The sequence below is a fragment of the Sapajus apella genome, unplaced genomic scaffold (genome assembly GCF_009761245.1).
Source record: "Sapajus apella isolate SASKATOON/1434 unplaced genomic scaffold, GSC_monkey_1.0 scaffold114, whole genome shotgun sequence".
Lineage (NCBI taxonomy): Eukaryota > Metazoa > Chordata > Mammalia > Primates > Cebidae > Sapajus > Sapajus apella.
The window spans coordinates 614,640-635,901 of NW_022437054.1; the positions used below are offsets into that span (position 1 = coordinate 614,640).

Below are 21,262 nucleotides of genomic sequence, written 5' to 3' on the forward strand. Positions count from 1 at the left end.
CAAAAAAAAAAAAAAAAAAAAAAAAAAAAAAAAAAAAAAAGATGCTCAATATGCATACTCATTAGGGGAATGCAAATTAAAATTATAAGGAGATATTACTGCATACCCATAAGTACGGCTTAAAAGGAAGAACGACTCCTTATGTTCCCCAGAGTGTGCAAAAGTTTCCGGAGAGAATGTAAAGTAGTTCAGCCACTTAGAAAACTCTTAAGCCTGTAATCCCAGCACTTTGGGAGGCCGAGGCGGGTGGATCACGAGGTCAAGAGATCAAGACCATCCTGGTCAACATGGTGAAACCCCGTCTCTACTAAAAATACAAAAAATTAGCTGGGCATGGTGGCGCGTGCCTGTAATCCCCGCGACTCAGGAGGCTGAGGCAGGAGAATTGCCTGAACCCAGGAGACGGAGGTTGCGGTGAGCCGAGATCGCGCCATTGCACTCCAGCCTGGGTAGCAAGAGCGAGACTCCGTCTCAAAAAAAAAAAAAGAAAAGAAAACTCTTTGGCAGTTTCTAAAAGTTAAGTACACATCCACCCTATGATTGAGTTAATTCTACTTCTAGGTATTTTATCCAAGGTAAATCAAAAGTTATGTCTGGCCAGGTATGGTGGCTCACTCCTGTAATCTCAGCACTTTTGGAGGCCGAGGCGGGCCGATCACGAGGTCAAGAGATTGAGACCATCCTGGCCAACACAGTGAAACCCCGTCTAGACTAAAAACACAAAAATTAGCTGGCCATGGTGGCACACACTGTAGTCCCAGCTACTTGGGAGGCTGAGGCAGGGGAGTCATTTGAACTCGAGAGGCGGAGGTTGCAGTGAGCCAAGATCATGTGGCTACACTCAGGCCAGGCAACAGAGCAAGACTCCATCTCAAAGAAAGAAAGAAAGAAAAACAAAAAATATAAAAGTTATATCCACAAAAATTCATACAAGACGTTAATTGACGTTAGCAAAAACAATGGAAGCAACCTACATGTCCGTCAGGAGGGGAATGGATAAACAGATGGGGATCAATCACGCAGCAGAATACCACACACCACTGGTCTCACAGACTGAATCTGCTGACCAAAAGAAGCAAGACCAAAAAACTGCATATTGTACAATTCCATTTATATGAAGTTCAAAAGCAAACTAATCTATGGATGAGAAAAATCAGAACAGTGATTGTACTTGGCAGGAAGGGGAGTGCCTAGAAAGGAGCAAGAGAGATCTAGAAGATCTAAGCTAGAAAGGGTAAATGGAACTAGGCTATATTTTTATTTGGGTGTTAGTCACAGGTATATAAAAATTCATTCAGGTATGTACCTTAGATTTATATACTTTATTTTATATGCTAAATCTCAAAAAAATAAACGCATGTGTCAATTAAGGAGCTGATTTTACTTATAATATTCTATCACTCAATGGATATTTACTAATCACCTACTGGGCGCCAGGCACCCTTCCAGGCACAGGAGCGACAACAATGAACAGAACAGAGAGCAGTTTCTGCCCTCATGTAGCTGACGTTTTGTGGAGGAAAGAGAGACAATGAACAAAATAAACAAATATTTTATGCAGCATTTTATAAAGAGAAAAGTAAAGAACAAAAAATTTCAAAATGGAATGGGGACAGGGAATGGACACTACAATCTCAGCACCGACCACATAAACTGCTGCTTAAATTGCATCATGATAGTCACGTACAACACATTCCAATGTGTAGCTTATTTTTTAAAATCGCATTTCTATTTGATCGTTGTGAGGTATGACCCATTCACAGCACATACTTAGAACAATGGTTATCTCACCTTCCATATTACTTTTATCTGAAATTAACTTACTATCTTTACTTTTATTTTAGTTTGTAAGACAGAGTTTCTATTATTTATGAAGCACTCAAGGGAGGAAAAATCCAATAAAGCTCATGTTTACCCTCCACCATATCTCAAGCAAATGGTAATACTTCTTCCTAGGAGACTTTTCATGTTAAAGTACATATAAAATTCCATCTGAAGTTAAGATTAATCACCACGATTGCTACAGCTTCAAACTCAACTTTTATTCAGTAGGTTTCATTTGCTATACGTAATAGCACAACAAGAAAAATAATCCATCTCATAGTTGTAAGGATGAAATTAAACTGTAAAAAACAAACTTAATCTACTGAATTTGGCAATGATTTCTTAGATATGACACAAGAGGCACAGTCAACGAAAGAAAATTAGACAAATTGGACTTCATGAAAGTTCAAAAAAATTGTGCACCTATTAACACTATTAACAGAGGAAAAAGGCAACCACAGAATGGGAGAAAATATTTGCAAATCACACATCTGATAAAGGATTATTAATACCTAGAATACACCAAGAACTCCTTAAAAAATTAACAACAACAAATTGGCAGAGACTTGCTCCATCACAATACTTGAACGATCAAGTATTTCACAGTAGGTATTAAAATGGGCAAAGGACTGGCATAGACTTTTTCCAAGAAACATATGCATGTAAATGGCCAAAAAGCACATGAAAAGATGCTCAACATCAACTAATAATCAGGGAAATGCAAATCAAAACCACAATGAGATACCACCACACACCCACAGCACTTTGGGAAACTGAGGCTGGAGAATCACCTGAACCTAAGAATTCAAGAACAGACTGGACAATATAGCAAGACTCCTCCTATCTCTACCAAAAAAAAATTTACTTTAATTAGGCAGGTGTGGTACTGTGCACCTGTAGTCCAAGCTACTCAGGAGACTGAGGCAAAGAGATCACATGAGCCCAGGAGTTTGAGGCTGCAGCGAGCTATGATTGCACCACTGCACTTCAACTTGGGTGGCAGAGCAAGACTCTGTGAAAAGAAAAAGCAAATAGAAAATAACACGTGTTGTCTAGGCTGTGGAGAGGGTGGACCCTTTGTGCACTGTTGGTGGGAATATAAAACGATGCAGCTGCTGTGGAAAACAGAATGAAAGTTCTCTAAAAAATTAAAAAGAGAATTATCATCGGATCCAGCAATTTCACGTATATATGTGCCCAAAATAATTGAAAGCAGGGTTCAAAGATATATTTGTACACCCATGTTTACAGTAGCAGTATTCACAGTAAGGACAATGTGGAAGCAACCCAAGTGCTCACAGATGGATACATGAATAAGCAAAATGTGGTCTATACATGCGATGAAATATTTTTCAGCCTTTAAAGAAAGGAAATTCTGACACATGCTTCCACATGGATGAAGCTTGAGGACATTGTGCTAAGTAAAATAAGCAAAAAGTGATCCCACTTATAAGAGGTACTTCGAGTGGTCAAAATCCTAGACACAAAAAGTGGACTTGTGGTTGGCACGGGCTGGAAGAAGACCGGAATGGAGAGCTGGTGTTTAATGGGCACAGCGTTTGGTTTTACAGATGAAAAAAGTCCTGGAGATGGATGGTGGTGATACTTACACAACAATGGGAATGTACTCCATTCCACTGAACTGATACCTAAAGATGGTGAGATAGTCAATTCTATGTTATGTGTATTTTACTGCAATAAACAAATGAGGAAAAGGCAAACAGTCCAATTGTCGAAATAAAGTATATACGCAAAGCAGGATGTGGTAGGGTTGGGTATTTGTTTACTACGGCAATTCCTGGTAACAGGATAATACTTATAAAAAGTATGTCTAAAAGAATCATAATTTGTATCTAGATTGCAAAAACCTGAGCCCCAAGTTCTAGGTAAGTTGATAAACGAATGAATGAAGAGGCCTGGAGAAGCCTGGAACGGTCAAGTATTTCACAGTCCACGCTGCATTGACTGTCTCAAGCCTTCTTCTCGTGATGTGGATTTGATATAAACCACTGTCAGTTCTTCTGTGCTCAAGGCAGCGACATTGTTGTTCCAACCGTAAGGTTGGGACAAAATCATTCAGTTGCCAAAAGCAATACATCTTGACACGCAGTGCTTTAGATTTTTCTCCCAGCGAGAGTTTTCATCAGTTGTAACTTTCACCAAGTACAAGAAGTTGCCCAGAAATTCAGAATTCCATTGATGTGCTTTAGATTTCTATACTTTAGCAACCACTTCACCACTGTTCTAAGCTGCAAGAGAAAATTAAATATCTCACAAAAATTAAGCATGATATTTAAACTGAAATAAATAGCCCGAAAACAAATTGGGGGAGAGAAAAGTAATTTTAAAGTAATAGAAACATCCTGATCCTCAGTCAGGAGCTTATGGTTTTGCGTTTATAGTTTTCCTTTTGATGACTCCTGAGGCAGACAACCTTATCCTAAGACCACAGAATACTATTAGACCATTTTCACATACAATTGCTGGATTTCTCACTGTCTACATATCATTTAATCATTCTAAGTATTCATCTAAATAACTTTAATGCAAAAAGCTATTTCAAGGGTCTCAAAATATTGAAAATATATCTGGCTAACATTTACAAACTGAAAAGGAACTCCATAAATAATATCAAGGCTGTTTTTGCTCTATTCTAAGGTATATGACCTATAATCCATTTCTAGAAGGCATCGGATTGAAAAATTGTTAGCATAGGCGACCATCTGCTCAAAAAAGTCACTGCGTGTCACATTGTCCTCTTTCACCCATGCCGTGTGTCGACTACATCTATATATTTATAAAACTTTGTAGACGTGTCGATTACCTATGGAGCAATATCTTCTCCAGCCGCCGGTGAGAAGCATGGTGTTCAGTCCTTTACACCCATTACATGAAGACAAAGCAGCAGTGACGTTTTTAAGTATTAAGAGAGCGCAAGGCTTATCCTGTGGTAATCTGGGGGAATTATATTATGCCCTGAGACCGTCCTGTTCTAATTCACCTGGCATAGCTCTTGAGTACAAGTAACTTAGGATAAATAGCAGAGAGTTATACATGATGAGGGGGAGCAATGTCTAATGGAGGGGGGACTTTCACCTACCAAATTAGCAAAGGAAAAAGGGGAAGGGAGAATAACACTCAGTGGTATATCCTGACATACTATAGCACAATTTCTAAAGGAATGGGACCTCTCCTTGGCTTGCTTACTTTCCCAGTAATACCAGATGGTTCATTCCTAGAGCCTGTGACCAAGTTACTGGGGAGAACCACCTTCAAGAGCCAGGCTTCCCCAGCGTCTGTGCAGAGCTCTTCCTGCTGACCTGAATCTTCATGCAGAATTAAGTTCCGCCAACACTAGCACCTCCTCCAGATTATTTAAGAAGGACACATGAGTGCCACATGCACCCCACAGAACTTGTCCCTTGTTAACCTTGTCTCATAAAATGACCTTTGGATTAATACTCAAACTGAGGGAATGTGTTCTCTTTCCGGGTCCACAAGGGGGCGTGGTTTCAAGGGCAAGAACTTCCCAGCGCCATACCCCGCTCCCATCTCTCCCCATTCGGGAGATTTTACAGTCTCCGTTTTAATTTTTGCCGGCGCGGGAAGAATCAAAAAGTCAATCACTCCAGCGGAAGTTCTAAGGAACTCCTTTCTTTGGCCTGGGGTCTCGCAGAAGGTGGGGCTTCCTCCCAGGTTAAAAGTCCCCTTCTTCCACACCCCTTTGGACTCCATGTTTGGGTCCCCTTCCACAAACACTGCCTTCGTGGAAGCCGTCTTTCTCTCTCCTGGATTTCCCCTCTGGAGTCCGCTTCCGCACTCCCTCGTGGAAGCCTGTCTTCCCCTCCTAAACTCCATCTCTCTCTATTCCCTTCCACTCAGTGTGGAAGCTGCTTTCCTCTCCTGGATTCCATCTGCCTGGATTCTCTCACTCAGTGTCAGAGTTAGCTCTTTCTTTCTCTCTCTTTCTCCTTTTTCTCTCTTTACCTAAATAAATCACTTTCTACAAACACGTTTGAGTCTGGCATTTACTGCGCACTGTGCCGTGGTCTCCTCTCCCATTCTTAGGGGAGTGATAGACCAAGAACCTGGAGAAATGTGTCCTCTCAGGGGAAATGAGGGCTCCCCTGAACCCCTGAACCCCAGCATTACAAAACTCCGTAGACTGCAATGATCTCTCAGTATGATAGCTTTTGACTGGCTTTTTCACTTTTTTCTTTTCATTTTTTTTTTTTTTAAGACAGGATTTTACTCTACTGGCCCAGGCTGGAGTACCGCGACATAATCATAGCTCACTGCAACCACAAACTTCTGGGCCCAAGCAATCCTCCTGCCTCAGCCTCCCGAGTAGCTGGGACTACAGGCGCACATCATCGTGCCCGGCTAATTTTTGAAACAATTTTTTTGTAGAGACAAGGTCTCACAGTGTTTCCCAGGCTGATCTCAAACTTCCGGGCTCAGGTGATCCTTCTGCCCTTGGCCTCTCACAGCACTGGGATTCCAGGCATGAGCCACTGTGTCGGGCCTTTGTTGACATTTACATAGAAAGCATATATAAGTCCCCAAACTCAATATATTTAACAAAACCATATGTGGCAAATGTATCTAGTTAAAACCAAGAAAACAAGTGGTAGAAAGTTTTGAAAACCTGGCAAGCAGCAAGAGGGTGTGCAAAGGCGACGATACATGGTATCCTTGAACGTGATGGGAAAATAACAGACTCTTTTTCACTGCAAATGCCCTAATAGAGTCTGGAGCCCCCATACAACGACATTCATGGAGATCTACAGGAGGGTGAGCAAAGCTCTGGGTGTCCTTTATTCCATCCTGAAGCAATCCCCTGCCTCCTGGGAAGATTTCAGATGCCTCCCTATTACGGAGACCCGGCAGGCACCAAGACCGTGAGCCTGGCTGACAGCCCTTGAGTTGGAACACTGGCAGGAATTGCCCTGAGCTCCCCTTGCCAGCTCCTGTGCCACACCCCAGGCAGTCTGGCATTAGCTTTTCATCAGGGATGTTGTGGGGATGTGGTCCTGTATCACAGCACCTTTTTGGACTCTTAAGGGAGAAATTCAACACTGAACTCAGTATCAGAAATAGCTCAGTGTCTCTGGAGCAGAATTTTTCTTCTCTAATGAACAGTAATTCTCGTGAGGGATCATGCCTCCTTTTCAATTTGGCTTCTTAAAGGGTCTGAGCCAAATATATTCTCTTTGACCTCTGATTTTATCTTCCTTTCCTTTACTCTTTTCTCTTATTTTCGGTTATGACATACTGTGTCACATAGATATGTGGGGTAAAAAAGTCTTCCACAAAAAGGTCTAGAGTGAAATAAAATAAAGCAATAAGTAATACAGAAATAGAAATCCAGCCAGCTAAGCTGAATTTACTAACAAACGTGATTCAAAGCTGGGAAATAAAGATTGTATATTCTTTTCTTTTCATATCTCTTCTTCTTTTTCTTCTTCTTTTTTTTCTTTTCTTTTGGAGACAGGGTTTTGCTCTGTTGCCCAGGCTGGAGTGCACTGGTGCAATCATAGCTCACTGTAGCCTCCAAATCCTGAGCTCACGTGAACCACCCACCTCAGCCTCCTGAGTATCTAGGACTACCGGTACACACCACCATGCCAAGTTAATTTTTGTGTTTTTTGTAGAGATGCAGGTCTCTGTTGCTCAGGCTCATCTAAACTCCTTACCTCAAGCAATCCTCCCTCCTTGGCCTATGAAAGTGTTGGGATTACAAGAGTGAGCAACAGTACTCAGCAGAGATTACATGTTCTAATTCATCTCTTACCATCTTTGATCATTTGCAGAAAGTGAAAATCTTTCTACAGAAATCATCATGAAAGGTTGATAATGCATTTTAAAGCCTTTTTGAAAACAAGAGACTGGTTTTTAGAGGCAGGCTCCTCTCTGACATTCACTGGACATCTCTGGCTTGTCAACCTCCTACCCAGACCCTCCCTCATTTCTCCTCTGCCCTCATGGTTGAACTACCTTGCAATTAAAAATCAACTAAAGGTCACAGAATGCCCTAAAAACATTCACTGATTTAAGATTTTAAAACAATCCAAATATAATGAAAATAATTATGAACATAGTTTGTAATTCGAAAAAGACTGAAAGGGAAAGGGTTGTTTCCTAAAGTCTTTTTTTTTTTTTTTTTTTTTTGAGACGGAGTTTCGCTCTTGTTACCCAGGCTGGAGTGCAATGGCGCGATCTCGGCTCACCGCAACCTCCGCCTCCTGGGTTCAGGCAATTCTCCTACCTCAGCCTCCTGAGTAGCTGGGATTACAGGCACTTGCCACCATGCCCGGCTAATTTTTTGTATTTTAGTAGAGACGGGGTTTCACCACGTTGACCAGGATGGTCTCAATCTCCTGACTGCATGATCCACTCGCCTTGGCCTCCCAAAGTGTTAGGATTACAGGCATGAGCCACCACGCCTGGCCTCTAAAGCCTTATTTTTAAAAAATGCCTTTCTTAACTTTGGATTAATAAATTAAGGCTGTCTTATCTAATAATCAACATATAGTATTATATCTAAATTGGAGGTTGTCCAGGGGCAAATAATCCTTTTGGGAATCATAAAGATTCCAGAGTATCAGTTTGTTTAAAACTTGTATGACTCCTTCTCCAAAGCAGCATATGCACACTCTCACCCTTTCTCCCTATCTATTCTCTAGACTTCAGACAAAGCAGGAGCTTCCCTTAACATATGCACTTTAAAATCCATTTGTAATACTGACTCTAAAAGATCCATGGCTCTTTCGTTCTGTTTGATGGTAAGATGTTACCATCAATAATCTTTTAGAAATGCTAAATACAACCTCCAGCAATACCAGGAAAAGCTTTATTTTAAAATAGTCACCTTGATTTTATTTACACTGATTTTCTGAGCCTACCACAGCTTCAAAAGCTTTGACAACTGACTTCATATAAGAGCTTTGATCTGTTGAAAAGTCATCAGATTTCTTAGCATGAACATATCTCTGGAGGAGGAGAGAGCAAAATATGTAAACATTAGAGTTTCTATTAAAGTAGCAATGTCAAGACAATGGAAACATTGTTCTGAATCCATCAGTTGATTAATTCTGAATCTGATTGAGAAGGTTATGGGGACACCTTCCAAATCATCTTGGAATTTGACTTAGGGTATCCTTGAAAGCTCTGGCACCAAGAAGAAGTATTGGAAATCACCTCATGAAGTGGGCAAAGAACATAAACAGAAACTTCTCACAAGAAGGCATATAAGCAGCCAACAAGCATACGAAAAAATGCTCATCATCACCAATCATGAGAGAAATGCAAATCAAAACCGCAATGAGATACCATCTCACACCAGTCAGAATGGCTATTACTAAAAAAACAGCCAGGCGAAGTGGCTCGCTCCTATAACTCCAGCACTTTGGCTGGTGGGTCACCTGAGTTCAGGAGTTAAAGACCAGCCTGGGCAACATGGTGAAAGAGGTAAGCTTTTAAAAAATGATACAAGCCCACACTTTACAAAGAAGCAATTCATATTAATTTTTTCACATTAAAAAAAAGTTGCTAGCAGGGCGCTGTGGCTCATGACTGTAATCCCAGCTCTTAGGGAGGCAGAGGCGGGAGGATAGCTTGAGCCCAGGAGTTCGAGACCTGCCTGGGCAATATAGTGAGACCCCGTTCTCCACAAAAAGGGAAAAAACAAAAGACAAAAAAAAAAAAAAGTTGCTTTGTTAGAAGAAATCAAGCTAGTCCTAGACTGGATAATCTCAAATTGTTTTCCAGAGCTCAGGGGAAAGAAAATCAATTCCCATTCCATCAAAATTGCATGAGATTTCCCCCCACCCAAAATAAAAGTCAATATTAGAATTCATCAATTAAAATCTATTTAGAGAAAGCATATATACTTAACAATGTTGAGGTTTTCTAATCTATACAAAGGCTATATTATCAAAGTAACCAGAAGACCGATTATATACACTCACTCATTATGTGTTTACATATGCTTATGTGTTTTAGGAAGAAATAGCCACTTAAGCAAGAAGTGACAATATTAACTAGTTTCTTACCTTGACTTATAATTACGTTTAAGCAACCACTATAAACTACCCCCTTGGCCGGGCATGGTGGCTCACACCTGTAATCCCAGCACTTTGGGAGGCCAAGGCAGGTGGATCACCTGAGGTCAGGAGTTCTAGACCAGCCTGACCAACACAGTGAAACCCCGTCTCCACTAAAAAATACAAAAATTAGCTGGGCATGGTGGTGGGCGCCTATAATCCCAGCTACTCAGGAGGCTGAGGTAGGAGAATCACTTGAACCTTGGAGGCAGAGGTTGCAGTGAGCCGAAATCATGCTGTTTCACTCCAACCTGGGCAACAGAGCGAGACTATGTCTCCAAAAAAAAAAAAAAAAAAACACCTAGCTCCTCATTTGTTTCCCAGAACATCTCAAACCCTCCTCTAGTCTGGTCATTATTCATTCTCCAGTTGACTACAATAGCCTGCTGCTACCATCTTCTGAAATTGCTCTGCCCAAGGTCAATGGCAAGTCTTTGCCAAATCTGGTGGCCCACAACCACTCCTGCTCCTACAAAGCTCCTGCAGCATTTGGCATCCCCCTTCTTGCAGCAATCCCTATTTGGGCTTCAAGGAATTCTCCCAGTGGTTGTTTCCTTCCTGCCCCTCCACACAGGCTCCCCCGTGTCCATCCCTTGCCGGAGACCCCCCACAATTGCATTGCAGCTCCCTGCTCAGGCGGCACATTCACCTGAGGTCACAGCCTCCTTTTCTGAGGTAGGCTGGGGACTGGACCTTTCTCATCGACCCAAGACCACGTTTATAGCTGTTTACTGGACATCTCCACCTGGAGGTCCTGCCTGCTTCTCCAGCTCTCTAAAACCAAAATGGAATTGTTTACCTTTCTGCAAATCTGCTATTTATCTAAGGGCTCAAAACACAAACATCAGAGCTATTACTGATTTTCTCCCTTTGTGATAACTGGCTCCTAAACCTTCCCCATTTCGCTGCCAAACTGTCTAAAAGCCCAGTCCCTTCTCAAAATCCCCACAGCCATCTCTCCCCTCCAGAGGCTTATCCTCCCAGCCTGGACTGCTGCACCCTGCTGACTCCTGCCCAGGCCACCTCCTGTCACCAATGCCTTATCCCTGGCTCTAAGCCTGAGAGCACTCCCTGCCTAATGCTATGGCCTTCTCCTGGCCTGCAGGAGGAAGCCTAAACACCTCAGCGCATCAAACAAGGATCTTCCCAGCCAGGCTCAAAGGGGCATGTCCTGCCTTCTCAAATAACAACTTCACCCAAACTTGTGAGGAACATGTATCTTCCATTGGGTACCCAGTGCCTGCGGAACCACCGCGTTTCCCACACATTATGTGGCAGTCTATTAAGGTGACTCATTTCTTTAATAATTAATAAACCTGAAAGGGATACATTCAAGGGTTCAAATTACTGCAGCATGAAGAACTATTCCGCTCCACGCACCCAGCCATCCAACTGCCCATTTTCCTCCTTGGGGAGAAGGGGCGAATCCCCCAGATTTGGGAGAGCCCTTCCAAACAGTAAACATGCCAGATTACTTCTTTTCTTTTTTTTTAGAGAGTCTCGCTGCTGTCAGCCTAGGATGGAGTGTAATGGTACAATCTTGGCTCACTGCAAACTCTGCCTCCCAGGTTCAAGCGACTCTCCTGCCTCAGCCTCCCAAGTAGCTGAGACTACAGGTGCCCAGCGCCACACCTGGCTAATTTTTGTATTTTTAGTAGAGACAGTGTTTTGCCATGTTGGCCAGGCTAGTCTTGAACTCCTGACGTCAGGTGATCTGCCCACCTTGGCTCCCCAAAGTGCTGTGATTAGAGGCATGAGCCACTGTGCCCAGCCAAGCCAACTTTATTGAATAGCTTAAATGAACTTGTTTCCAAAAAGAAGTTTGATTGAGTATTTTATCATTATGTTTCAAAGGAACCGTGTAAATATTTTAATGTGTTTTACAAGGCACTTTTCCATCAAGTGCAACAGCAGTTAGACTTAAATATATGCCTATGATGCTCAGAAGTCCCTGCAGAGATCATGAGCAGTACTCAGAGGAGAGAAGAGAATCACCAATCAACTCCCTCCTACAATGGGACATTCCTGTTGCAACACCTATTTCCAAATAAACATCCTTCCTTGTAGAGAGCCCTCTCTCTGTGTGTTGTGTAGGTTGACTCGTGCGAAGGTCAAGTTCATAGCTTTATTAAAAGCATGAATAGTGATGGAAATTTCTTATGACAATATATGCAAGTATCTTTCGGTAATTTTTTTTAAGAGGTTGTACTAAGAGCAAAACAGGGAAGGCAAGGATGTTTATTGACAGAAGGCTACAATGGACAACGGGGATTTTAACTCATTGGTCCAACGGAGACCTTTTAAAAGTCTCTAGAGCCAGAGGAGCCTTCCAAGTGCGTGCCCTCAAACCTCACGGGTACCTGACATGAAGCCTTACAAACAGGTCAGTGCTTTAAAAATAAACACTTGTTAGTCTATTAAGCAAGTGCTTGTGCCAAAATATATTACTGGGATCAATAATACTTGCTTTCAAAAATGCCTCTGTATGTATTTACTAGGTCCTTAAGAAATTATTTATATTATTATTAATTCATATGTGTTTTTGTTTAAATAATACTATAGGAATGAGCCAGAAAAAAAGAGGGGGCAATGATACTGCTTTGTTTTTTCTGAAAACTGGAGCTCAGGATTCGAGCCCTCCCCTCTTTTTATCACTTTGAAGCGTTGTTTCCTATCACCATTTCATGGCTGGTGGGACTGAGGGAGGGAGGATGTAAGGAGCAGATCTGTTCTAGGTACTGCATGATAGGGAAAAATGCTGATGAATTTAAGAGAAGCAAAAAAAAAAAAAAAAAGGAAAGAAATTGAAATATCCCCAAAGGGAACTTTCATCAGATGTCGCCTTTATCAGTCCTGCCAAGCTGTGGAATTTGGCAGCACATACACACACACAGTGGCTTCATCTGCAACCACTTCCATGGCACCACACAGAGCCACTGCAGGCTATACGGATCAAAATCCATTTGTGTTTTCTTTTCTCTACTGTCTACTTCCAGTTCTGTGCAAGTGAAAACTAATAGTTTCTTGTGTCATTTTCAAGTTGCCATATAGTTTACTTCTCTTTTAAAAGGAGAAGGCCAGGCACAGTGGCTCACTCCTGTAATCCCACTTCTTTGGGAGGCTGAGGCAGGAGAATTGCTTGAGCCCTGGAGTTCAAGACCAGCCTGGGCAACACAGTGAGACCCTGTCTCTACAAAAGATTTTTAAAATACCCAGGTGTGCTAGCACAGGCCTGTAGTCCTGGCTACTCAGGAGATTGAGGGGGAGGATGGCTTAAGTCCAGAAGTTCGAGGCTACAGTGAGCTATAACCATGCCACTATACTTGAGCCTGGGCAACAGAGAGGGACCCTGACTCTAAAAAAAATTTAAAAGAGGAGAGACTATAAGTTTTAGAGAAACATGTTTTAAAATGTAAAAAGGACAGTTGATGTGTCTCATGCATAGTAAAGATTGGGGTTCCGGAAGGACCCAAAAAGCAAAATGTACTCCTAAACATCTGGTTAGCCACTGCAACACTAGAACCAGATGTTTTCTAAAGGAATACTCTGTGTGAAATGACTTTTAATCTATGCTTTCTATGCCAAAGTGATTAGCAATATTTCTAAAGAATTTGAGCTCTTTGTTGATCTAGAGTTATGTCACACTTTACACAATAGGCAAAATGCTAAGTATTTCACGTGCAGACTTCGAACCTCAATCAAACCTTTAGAAATAAAGAGAAGCCATGGTTGAAATAAAAATAACCTCGGGAAGACAATCCCATGGAAGTCATTTTTTTAAAGTAGGTAGAGGTTTGTACAGAGCTGTTTACAGCTACACCAGTTAAACCTTAAGTTCATCATTTAATGCTTGAGCTTACTAAGAACTGAACAGAGACTTCAAATGAAACTGTGCTTCTTGTGTTCGAGTTGCCTGTTGGATATCCATTCCTACCATCAATATTCCGGAAAATATTTCTAGGTAACTATCTGTGACTATGTTAATGAGAGCACCGAACTTTTTTCTTTTTTAAATTCTGGGATACATGTACAGGACATGCAGGTTGGTTACATAGGTCAATATGTGCCATGGTGGTTTGCTGCACAGATCAACCCATCACCTAGGTATTGAGCCCCACATGCATTTGCTATTGAGAGCACTGAATTTTACAAATCAAATAGGAAGCTCATTTCAATTATCACTAAAAATGTTATTTTCTATTCACAAAATTACATCATATCTATTGTTCAATGTAATAAGCTCAAGGATATCACATTTTCCAGAGAACGGTTTTTTTGGTTTCTGATGTGGTTTTTGTTTTTTTGTTTTGTTTTGTTTTTGAGACAGGAGAACAGTTTTTAAAATGCTAACGAGGGAGGCACAGCCTCTTCCAAAGCCTTGACTCTGCTCTAGCCAAAACCACTCCTGGCCACCTGGTCCCACTTCATCCTTGACTTTGATGGCCGCAGAGCCCTGCTGTGCCACCTTCCTGTCTCTATTCACCTTCTTCTGGCCAATTCACTCTAAAATGGTTCTTTTCAAATGTTTAAAGAAAATACAATGAAGAATTTGCAAATTACAGAAAGAAAGAAGTCTGAAAGGACAAGGAGGACTCCCTTTGGACCCTCTCCCTATCTTTCAAAATGAAGTCAAAATCCAAGATGCTCCCAACCTTGAGTCTGAAGGCTGAGTCCGTGACTGCATTTTCCACAGAAACCCTTCAATAAAAGCACCTAGAGCTCCAGGAAGATAATGTATCCACAACCAGTGTAAACATTTTTCCATGAAGTAAGTATCGTGTTCCTTTCCAGAACTATACATGCACCTGCCTCAGTTCTCTGTTCCTTTCAATTGTCAGCAGAATCAGAGCCACAATTGCCTGTTTGTGCATTGTCAGAAAATATACATTAAGGGCCAGGGTTCTTTGCAGAGCACTCTTTCCTGACCACCTAGAACAAAGATCATCTATTCACAATGCACCACTTACCAGCTCTTGATTTTATTTCACTCTCACACTTGCTGTTTCCTAATCATTAATCTTATATTTCCAATTTGATATAAATTCCCTAAAGCAAGATATTATATCTTACAATTCTGTAGAGGCCTGCGCAGAATCAGTACTTGTACTAAAACATTACAGTGGTTGAGAACAAAAAAAAGCCTCACTGCTGGTTCCCAGGGTCTCTTCTCTGTTTGCATCATGGCACTTCTTGTGTTCCTGGAAACTCCGACTGCCCAGTGAGTAAGTGCTTTGGACATTAGTTAAACTTCATGATAGTTCTGTGATGTGCACATCTTGGAGCTGTAGGCCCCTCCTCCTAACCCTCCATTCCATGACACGGGCAGAAAGCCTGCAGACTCATGAGGAATGGGCAGCAGAATGGAAGAAAATTCACCTTCGCAGAGGACCTACTAAGTGCCAGGGATTTCGCACATCACTTCATTTAAACTTTGCAAGGAGAAAAACATCGTCATCTCTGTTTAAAGTTCAATGATCTATTTAAGTTCACATAGCCCACAGAAAAGACAGCTGGGAGTGTGCAGTGATGTCTGACTCCAAATCCTTGTCCCTTCTGCTCCCTCGTATAGTGAAGATATAAAATAGAAACACCAGAATCAACAGCAAGGACAAAGGCAATCCAGTTGGAACTCAATAACCCACCTGGTAAGAAGGATAACATTTCACACATGTGCTGCACGTTATAACATATAAACTGTCTCATTTTGTGTTATCTAAGTCGATCCTTAATGAAACTTTGTAAGACAGTGATAAATTCAGGATACAGTACCCCAAAATATGGCACTGTGGCATTTGAGAAAACTGTAGAAGCAGGAAGGCCACTCTCACCTTCCCCTTGCCCTCCTCCCCCAAAGCAGGCCATAAAACCCTCATGGGAGAGGTGCCCTCTCTGTACCTGGAGAAAAGGAGCATCCTTACCTTTTAAGATACAGGGACAGAGAGAAGAACCTGAACAAACAGGCTTTGCTGAGTTCCCCCGGTTCATTATCATTAACCAGATCACACTGTTTTAACCAATCCCACTTCTCCAGAATTATCTACTTCTCATCAAACCGAGCATAAAAAACATGTTTCCTTGTTTCTTTGGGTCTTCACTCCTGAAAGCTCCCCAGTCACAGAAAATTTACATTCAATGTGTATGCTTTTCTCTTATTAATCTGTCTTTTGTTACAGATAGGGGCCCCAGCCATGAGGCTGGTGATGGGGGAGAAAAAGAAATCTGCTCTCCTCTGGTAGCAATATCAGTATGCCTCCAGGTTTTAGTTGAGGGTATTTGGGGTTAAGTGGGTGAACCGAAGCCCCAAGGGTGCAAGTCACTGACCAAGACCAGAACTAAGTTTCCAGGGCCAAGTGCCTGGAGCCACTGCACTGAATGATGACAATGGGAACCTAAAACTTCAGAGCAGTCATATATCTCAGCAAGGGTGTGGGGAGCTTTTCTTACACACATGCACACCCATGCACGCAGACACACACACACACACACACACACACACAGCCCTGGTTCTAAGGTGATTCTGACACATCCTTCTACCCTCTTGCTTCTCTTCCTCTTTCCCCCTCCTTCAGCCCACTACTTTAAGATCCCGTCATTAGAGGATATGGTTCTGTTTTTAACACAAGGACCCAGATGAGAAATCTCACAGCAGCCCAACTTAGGATGAATTCTCTCCTGCAAACTGACTGTTAAACACAAGTACATACAGTCAAGGCAAGGAAAACTGGTGCTTCAGTAGAAAATAATGAGCTGTTGAACTCACACCCTTCTGGGATATTTGATTCTAGCATTTCATTGTCTGAGCTCTGTGAACTGTGGTTCTCGGAAGGCGAGACAAAATCCTCCTTGTCTGGAGACCTGGAAATGCTGTCGGGTGGCAGCCCAGCTCATTGCTCCTGCCGTACTGTGGGAAATGCCAGGTCGGCCTCTGTTAGCACATTCATTTCAATCTTCCTGACCTACCAATGCGTCTGCTCTTTGGATTCTGCTTGGAGTCGGTTGTAACATCTTCCCAGTTCTCTCTTTCATACTAAGTCTATGAGACTTATGATTTAACTTTTTGGGAAGAAAAAAAAAATCCTCTAACATGGTATGGTACTCGATCTAGAGAAGGCAGAGTAGCCTTGTCCCAAAGGAGAACACAGTTTCTCAGTGAAGGTCTGGCACTGCAAGGCTTAAAACACTATCTGTTATCTTCTATAGGACACTGCCATTTATCTGCTGATTTTAAAAGACTGCAAGGAAATGTCAGCTGATGCCAATTTCACATAGAGCCCTTCCTAGTTCCACACAAATGTTAGGGGCATTATTACAGGACAGTGGGGATCTTCTGATACAGGGTCCCGTTATTCCGCATGTGAAGATGTGTATTCATTGGGAGCTATGTCCTGGGCAGGGAGATGTTGGCTCCCTAGTTGCTAATTGGAGAATTCATGGGCTTCCTGAAGCAAGCCACTGAAGGAAAAGGCGGGCTGAGAGGCTCTGTTAATGGGGGAAATGAGAGTTTACTGGACATATGGCTATGAGAAGTGTAAGAGGTAAAATCCAAAGCCTACATCATTAACAAGGAGGCCTGGGAGCATGGTACACGGGGCACCAGTTAATTTTACTTTCAGACACTTGAAGTGCCAATCAACTGATTCCACAATAAAGCCGACTGCATATTGCATGCATTGTATATCTATTTATGCTTAAATGTTTTCATACTGGCTTGAGATTTGCTGTGCATAAGTCAATGAACATTTGGTGAACATCCCTGTTGAGGCAGGTACTGTGTAAACACAGAGGCACAGCCAGCAGCCTCCTGATCAGAATCGTGCTATTGCTTATGAGAAATGCAGATTCCTGGGCTCCATCCCAAATATAGTGAGTGAGAAATCTCTACTGTAAACAAACTTCCAGTCCTACACACGGAAGTTTCAGAATCACTGAGCTAGACTATCCTAACAAGTCTAAGTTGAACAATTGGGCTATAGGATCATCAAATTTGGAGCGTTAAAGAGGCTTTAATCCCATCTGTACCATGAAGTTAATAATATCAGACTTTCACCTGCCTCACAGGACTGTTAAGGTAATCAAAAGGGATAATACATGTGAAAGTGCTTTGTAGGCTGATGAAGTAAAAATTATTATCCAGCTGCCTTAAATTCTTTCTGAAGCAAATTAGAATATGAGTCCATGAATCAATCAATGGAAACTTACCCAGCATCTGAGATGACAGTCCATAAATATTAGTTCATAAATGAATCGGCTTACAGATTGTCCAATATAACTGTCTCATCTATGGATGAAGAAGATGGGTACCAAAATGGTCAAGAAACTGGCCAGTGTCTAGCCCAGACCAAAAAGGCAGGACTTACGAGCCAGGAATTTGGGGGAAAGGGAGAATTGAAGTGAAATGAAAGCAAAAGTTCCTGGGGAGTTGGGACCCACCTTTGTAGAAGATGGAGACTCAGTTATACCAACAGGCTGAAGATGAAGGAAATACCTCGTTCAGCCTAAGCTAAGGGAAGCTAAACCACACCTATCTCCATAAATGGCCAAGAATTAATGGGAAACTGGGGACAGAAGGTCTCAGGATGCAAGGACAACAGGCAAGTGGACAGAAACGCAGTACCTCAATACTTCATAATTAAAGTTCTGATAAATGGCTTTACTTGATCTGGAATCCAGTGTTCTAAATCACTGCCCGTGGTGGCCCACGTTTTCAATCACATAGCAATTCCAAGCAAGAAAAGTGCTCAAAACCCGGACACCACTCATCAAGAAACACAAGTCACAAGCACAAAATACAGTTTGGATTATTGCTCCATTCAGATATCTTTACTTTGTATATAGGCCTCAGAATTTTCAACCTGAAAAAAAGTTGCTTTGTGTATCTCCCATGAATAAAAGAAAGTCAAAAAGCTGAAAGATCCCATTCAGAGGCTAACGATAAATATCAATAAAGTTAACCTTTCTGGAAGAAACAGTGACAATTTATGCTTCTCCTGGGCAATTTCTAAGTCATGTGATACAACAAATTCACCAAATAATGACAGTAGTGGTCCACAGCTAATGTTTTCTGAGGGCTTTGGAATCTGTCCACTTTGAGAGGACTGGAGGCAGGAGTAACACGGGTTCTTAAATTTCTGTAAAAGAGATAAACACGCAGACATTAAAGCTATCCAGAATCAATACACACTGTCTGTGCTTGCTCTGAAAACACATCATCCAGGGCTCTCATCTTCTAACCCTGGTGCCAGGACTAACCCTGGAGCCTTCCAAGAGACTTTCAAGTGAAATCTATTGATAACATTTTATTTTAAATGGGGGTAGGGGTGGGAGGGGGGAACAGCAGCACAAACAGTTCCAATGGCAACGACAGGACAAGCCCTAGTGTCTTACCGTCTGCAAGCCGCCAGTTGTAAGGGTTTTATCAGGAATTTTCATCACTGAAATACAGTTCTCAGATAATCCCAGTAATTCATTCAACAAATGTTTATTTTCTATAGTAGAGACAGTGAACCAAACCCAATGCCTGTCTCATGGAGACTGCAATCTAGCCAGGGTTGGCGCTGGGGCTGGGCACATGACAAATGAACGAATGTATAACATATTCAATAAAGAAAAGGAGGCCAGGTGTGGTGGCTCATGAATACAATCCCAACACTTTGGTAATCCACAGCACGAGGACTGCTTGAGGCCAGAAGTTTGAGACCAGCCTAGGCAACATAGTGAGATTCCATCTCTACAAAAAAATTTAAAAATAGTCAGAGTGGTGGCAAACACCTGTGGTCTCAACTACTTGAGAGGCTGAAGCAACAGAATCCCTTGAGCCCAGCAGTTCAAAGCTGCAGTGAGCTACGATCAGGCCATTGCACTCCAGCCTGGATGGCACAGCAAGATCCTGTCTTAAAAAGGAAAAAGGATAGGGGGATAGAGAGGGACCAAGTGACTAAGGAAATAACCTTTAGATGTGGAGACCAAGTGGGCATTTCTGAAGAGGTGGCATTTGATCAGATAATTGATTGAGCTAAAGAAACAGACCCAATGAGAGAAGAGCACCCAAGACAGAGAGAAGAGCAGAGGTCAAGACAGGGATGTGCTTGGTGCCTTTGAAGAACAGGAAGCCAGTGTGTGGGCATGTCAAGGGGAAGAGACTTAGAATGTCAGTTAGGGCTCAAGAGCTTGACCACACAGGGCATTTACCCTGTCAAGCTCTGATTTTTGTTCACATAGAACTAAAAAACCCACTTTGTGATTCAAGTGGGAGTGACATTTGATCTGATGAAATCTTCAAAGGCTCAATCTGCTGCAGGCTAGATAACGAACGGTTGAAGAAGGGGGCAGGGTAGAGCATCCGTGCAGACCCCAGTTGAGTGATGATGGTGGCTTGGCCTAGGGCTTTAGCTGCGCAGGTGGCGGGAAATGGTTCTACTGGGGACCTGTTTGAAAGGCAGAGACAGTAGGATTTGCTGAAGGACTAGTGGTGAGGTGTCAGAGAAAAAGCAATCAAAAGCAGTCAAGCATTGCCCCAAGATTTGGGGACACACACTGGATGCAGGGAGAGCATAGGAGGAGGGGATATGCTAAATGTAAGATACCCACAAGACATCCAACCATGTTCATGGGCAAACATGGCAGTGAAGAACATTCTGTGCTATCAGGTCTGTAGTGGTGAAAATTTTATTCTAATGCAAAAGCTTAAAACTCTCATAGCTGTCACAGTCTCCGTTGCTTTCAGTGTCAGTTTTCTCTGAAACCTTCTCTCTATACCATCTCCCTGAGCAAAAGCACCCTGCTCTTTTGCTTTTTCTCTGACAAATGGGAAATTTGTGTGCTCCCCTGGTAAAGTGTTTACCCAGCACCTGCGCACCACAAGCATGGGACAGGAACTACTGGTGAGATGAATGATGGCTCGGTTGTGGGGAGAGCACAAAAGAAGGGAAAATAAGCAAATAGCAACCAAGGGCAATTCTCTCAGATCCAAGTATATGTTAGGAATTAACCACAGCTTGGGCAATGAAATTCAGTATCGTGTGTGCTTCTGAGGCTTTGCAGCTTGGAATTAATACCATGAGTGGGGTTATTAATATGTAAGAAGCCTCAGTTGAATAGATGAAGGCACTCAACTTGTGGGAAAGTGATATACACATAAGGTGCATCCAGGGACTGGTTAATACAACATTCCCGACTAGGTCCTTTGGTTGAGAACAGCCAGCTTAATTTCCTAAAATTTATTACATTTACTTATATAGTTTATTACAATAGGTGCTTCTGTTTAAGAAACATAGCCCGGCCAGGTGCAGTGGCTCACACCTGTAATCACAACATTCTGGAAGGCCAAGACAGAC

General features: G+C 42.2%; 1 protein-coding gene across 2 annotated transcripts in view; it reads right to left on the reverse strand.

Moving 5' to 3' along the window:
- Positions 1-21,262, reverse strand: part of ATP8A2 (ATPase phospholipid transporting 8A2) — a 643,075-nt gene that overhangs the window by 584,899 nt on the left and 36,914 nt on the right. Inside the window, exon 1 of one of the 2 annotated variants that reach the window (XM_032260056.1) lies at positions 4,649-5,095. The exons of the other annotated variant lie outside the window; for it this stretch is intronic. Within the exon in view, the coding sequence (XP_032115947.1) occupies positions 4,649-4,688 (40 nt within the window). The 5' untranslated portion in view covers positions 4,689-5,095. Of the gene's footprint in view, positions 1-4,648; positions 5,096-21,262 lie in introns of those variants that run through there. 2 annotated transcript variants of the gene reach the window in all.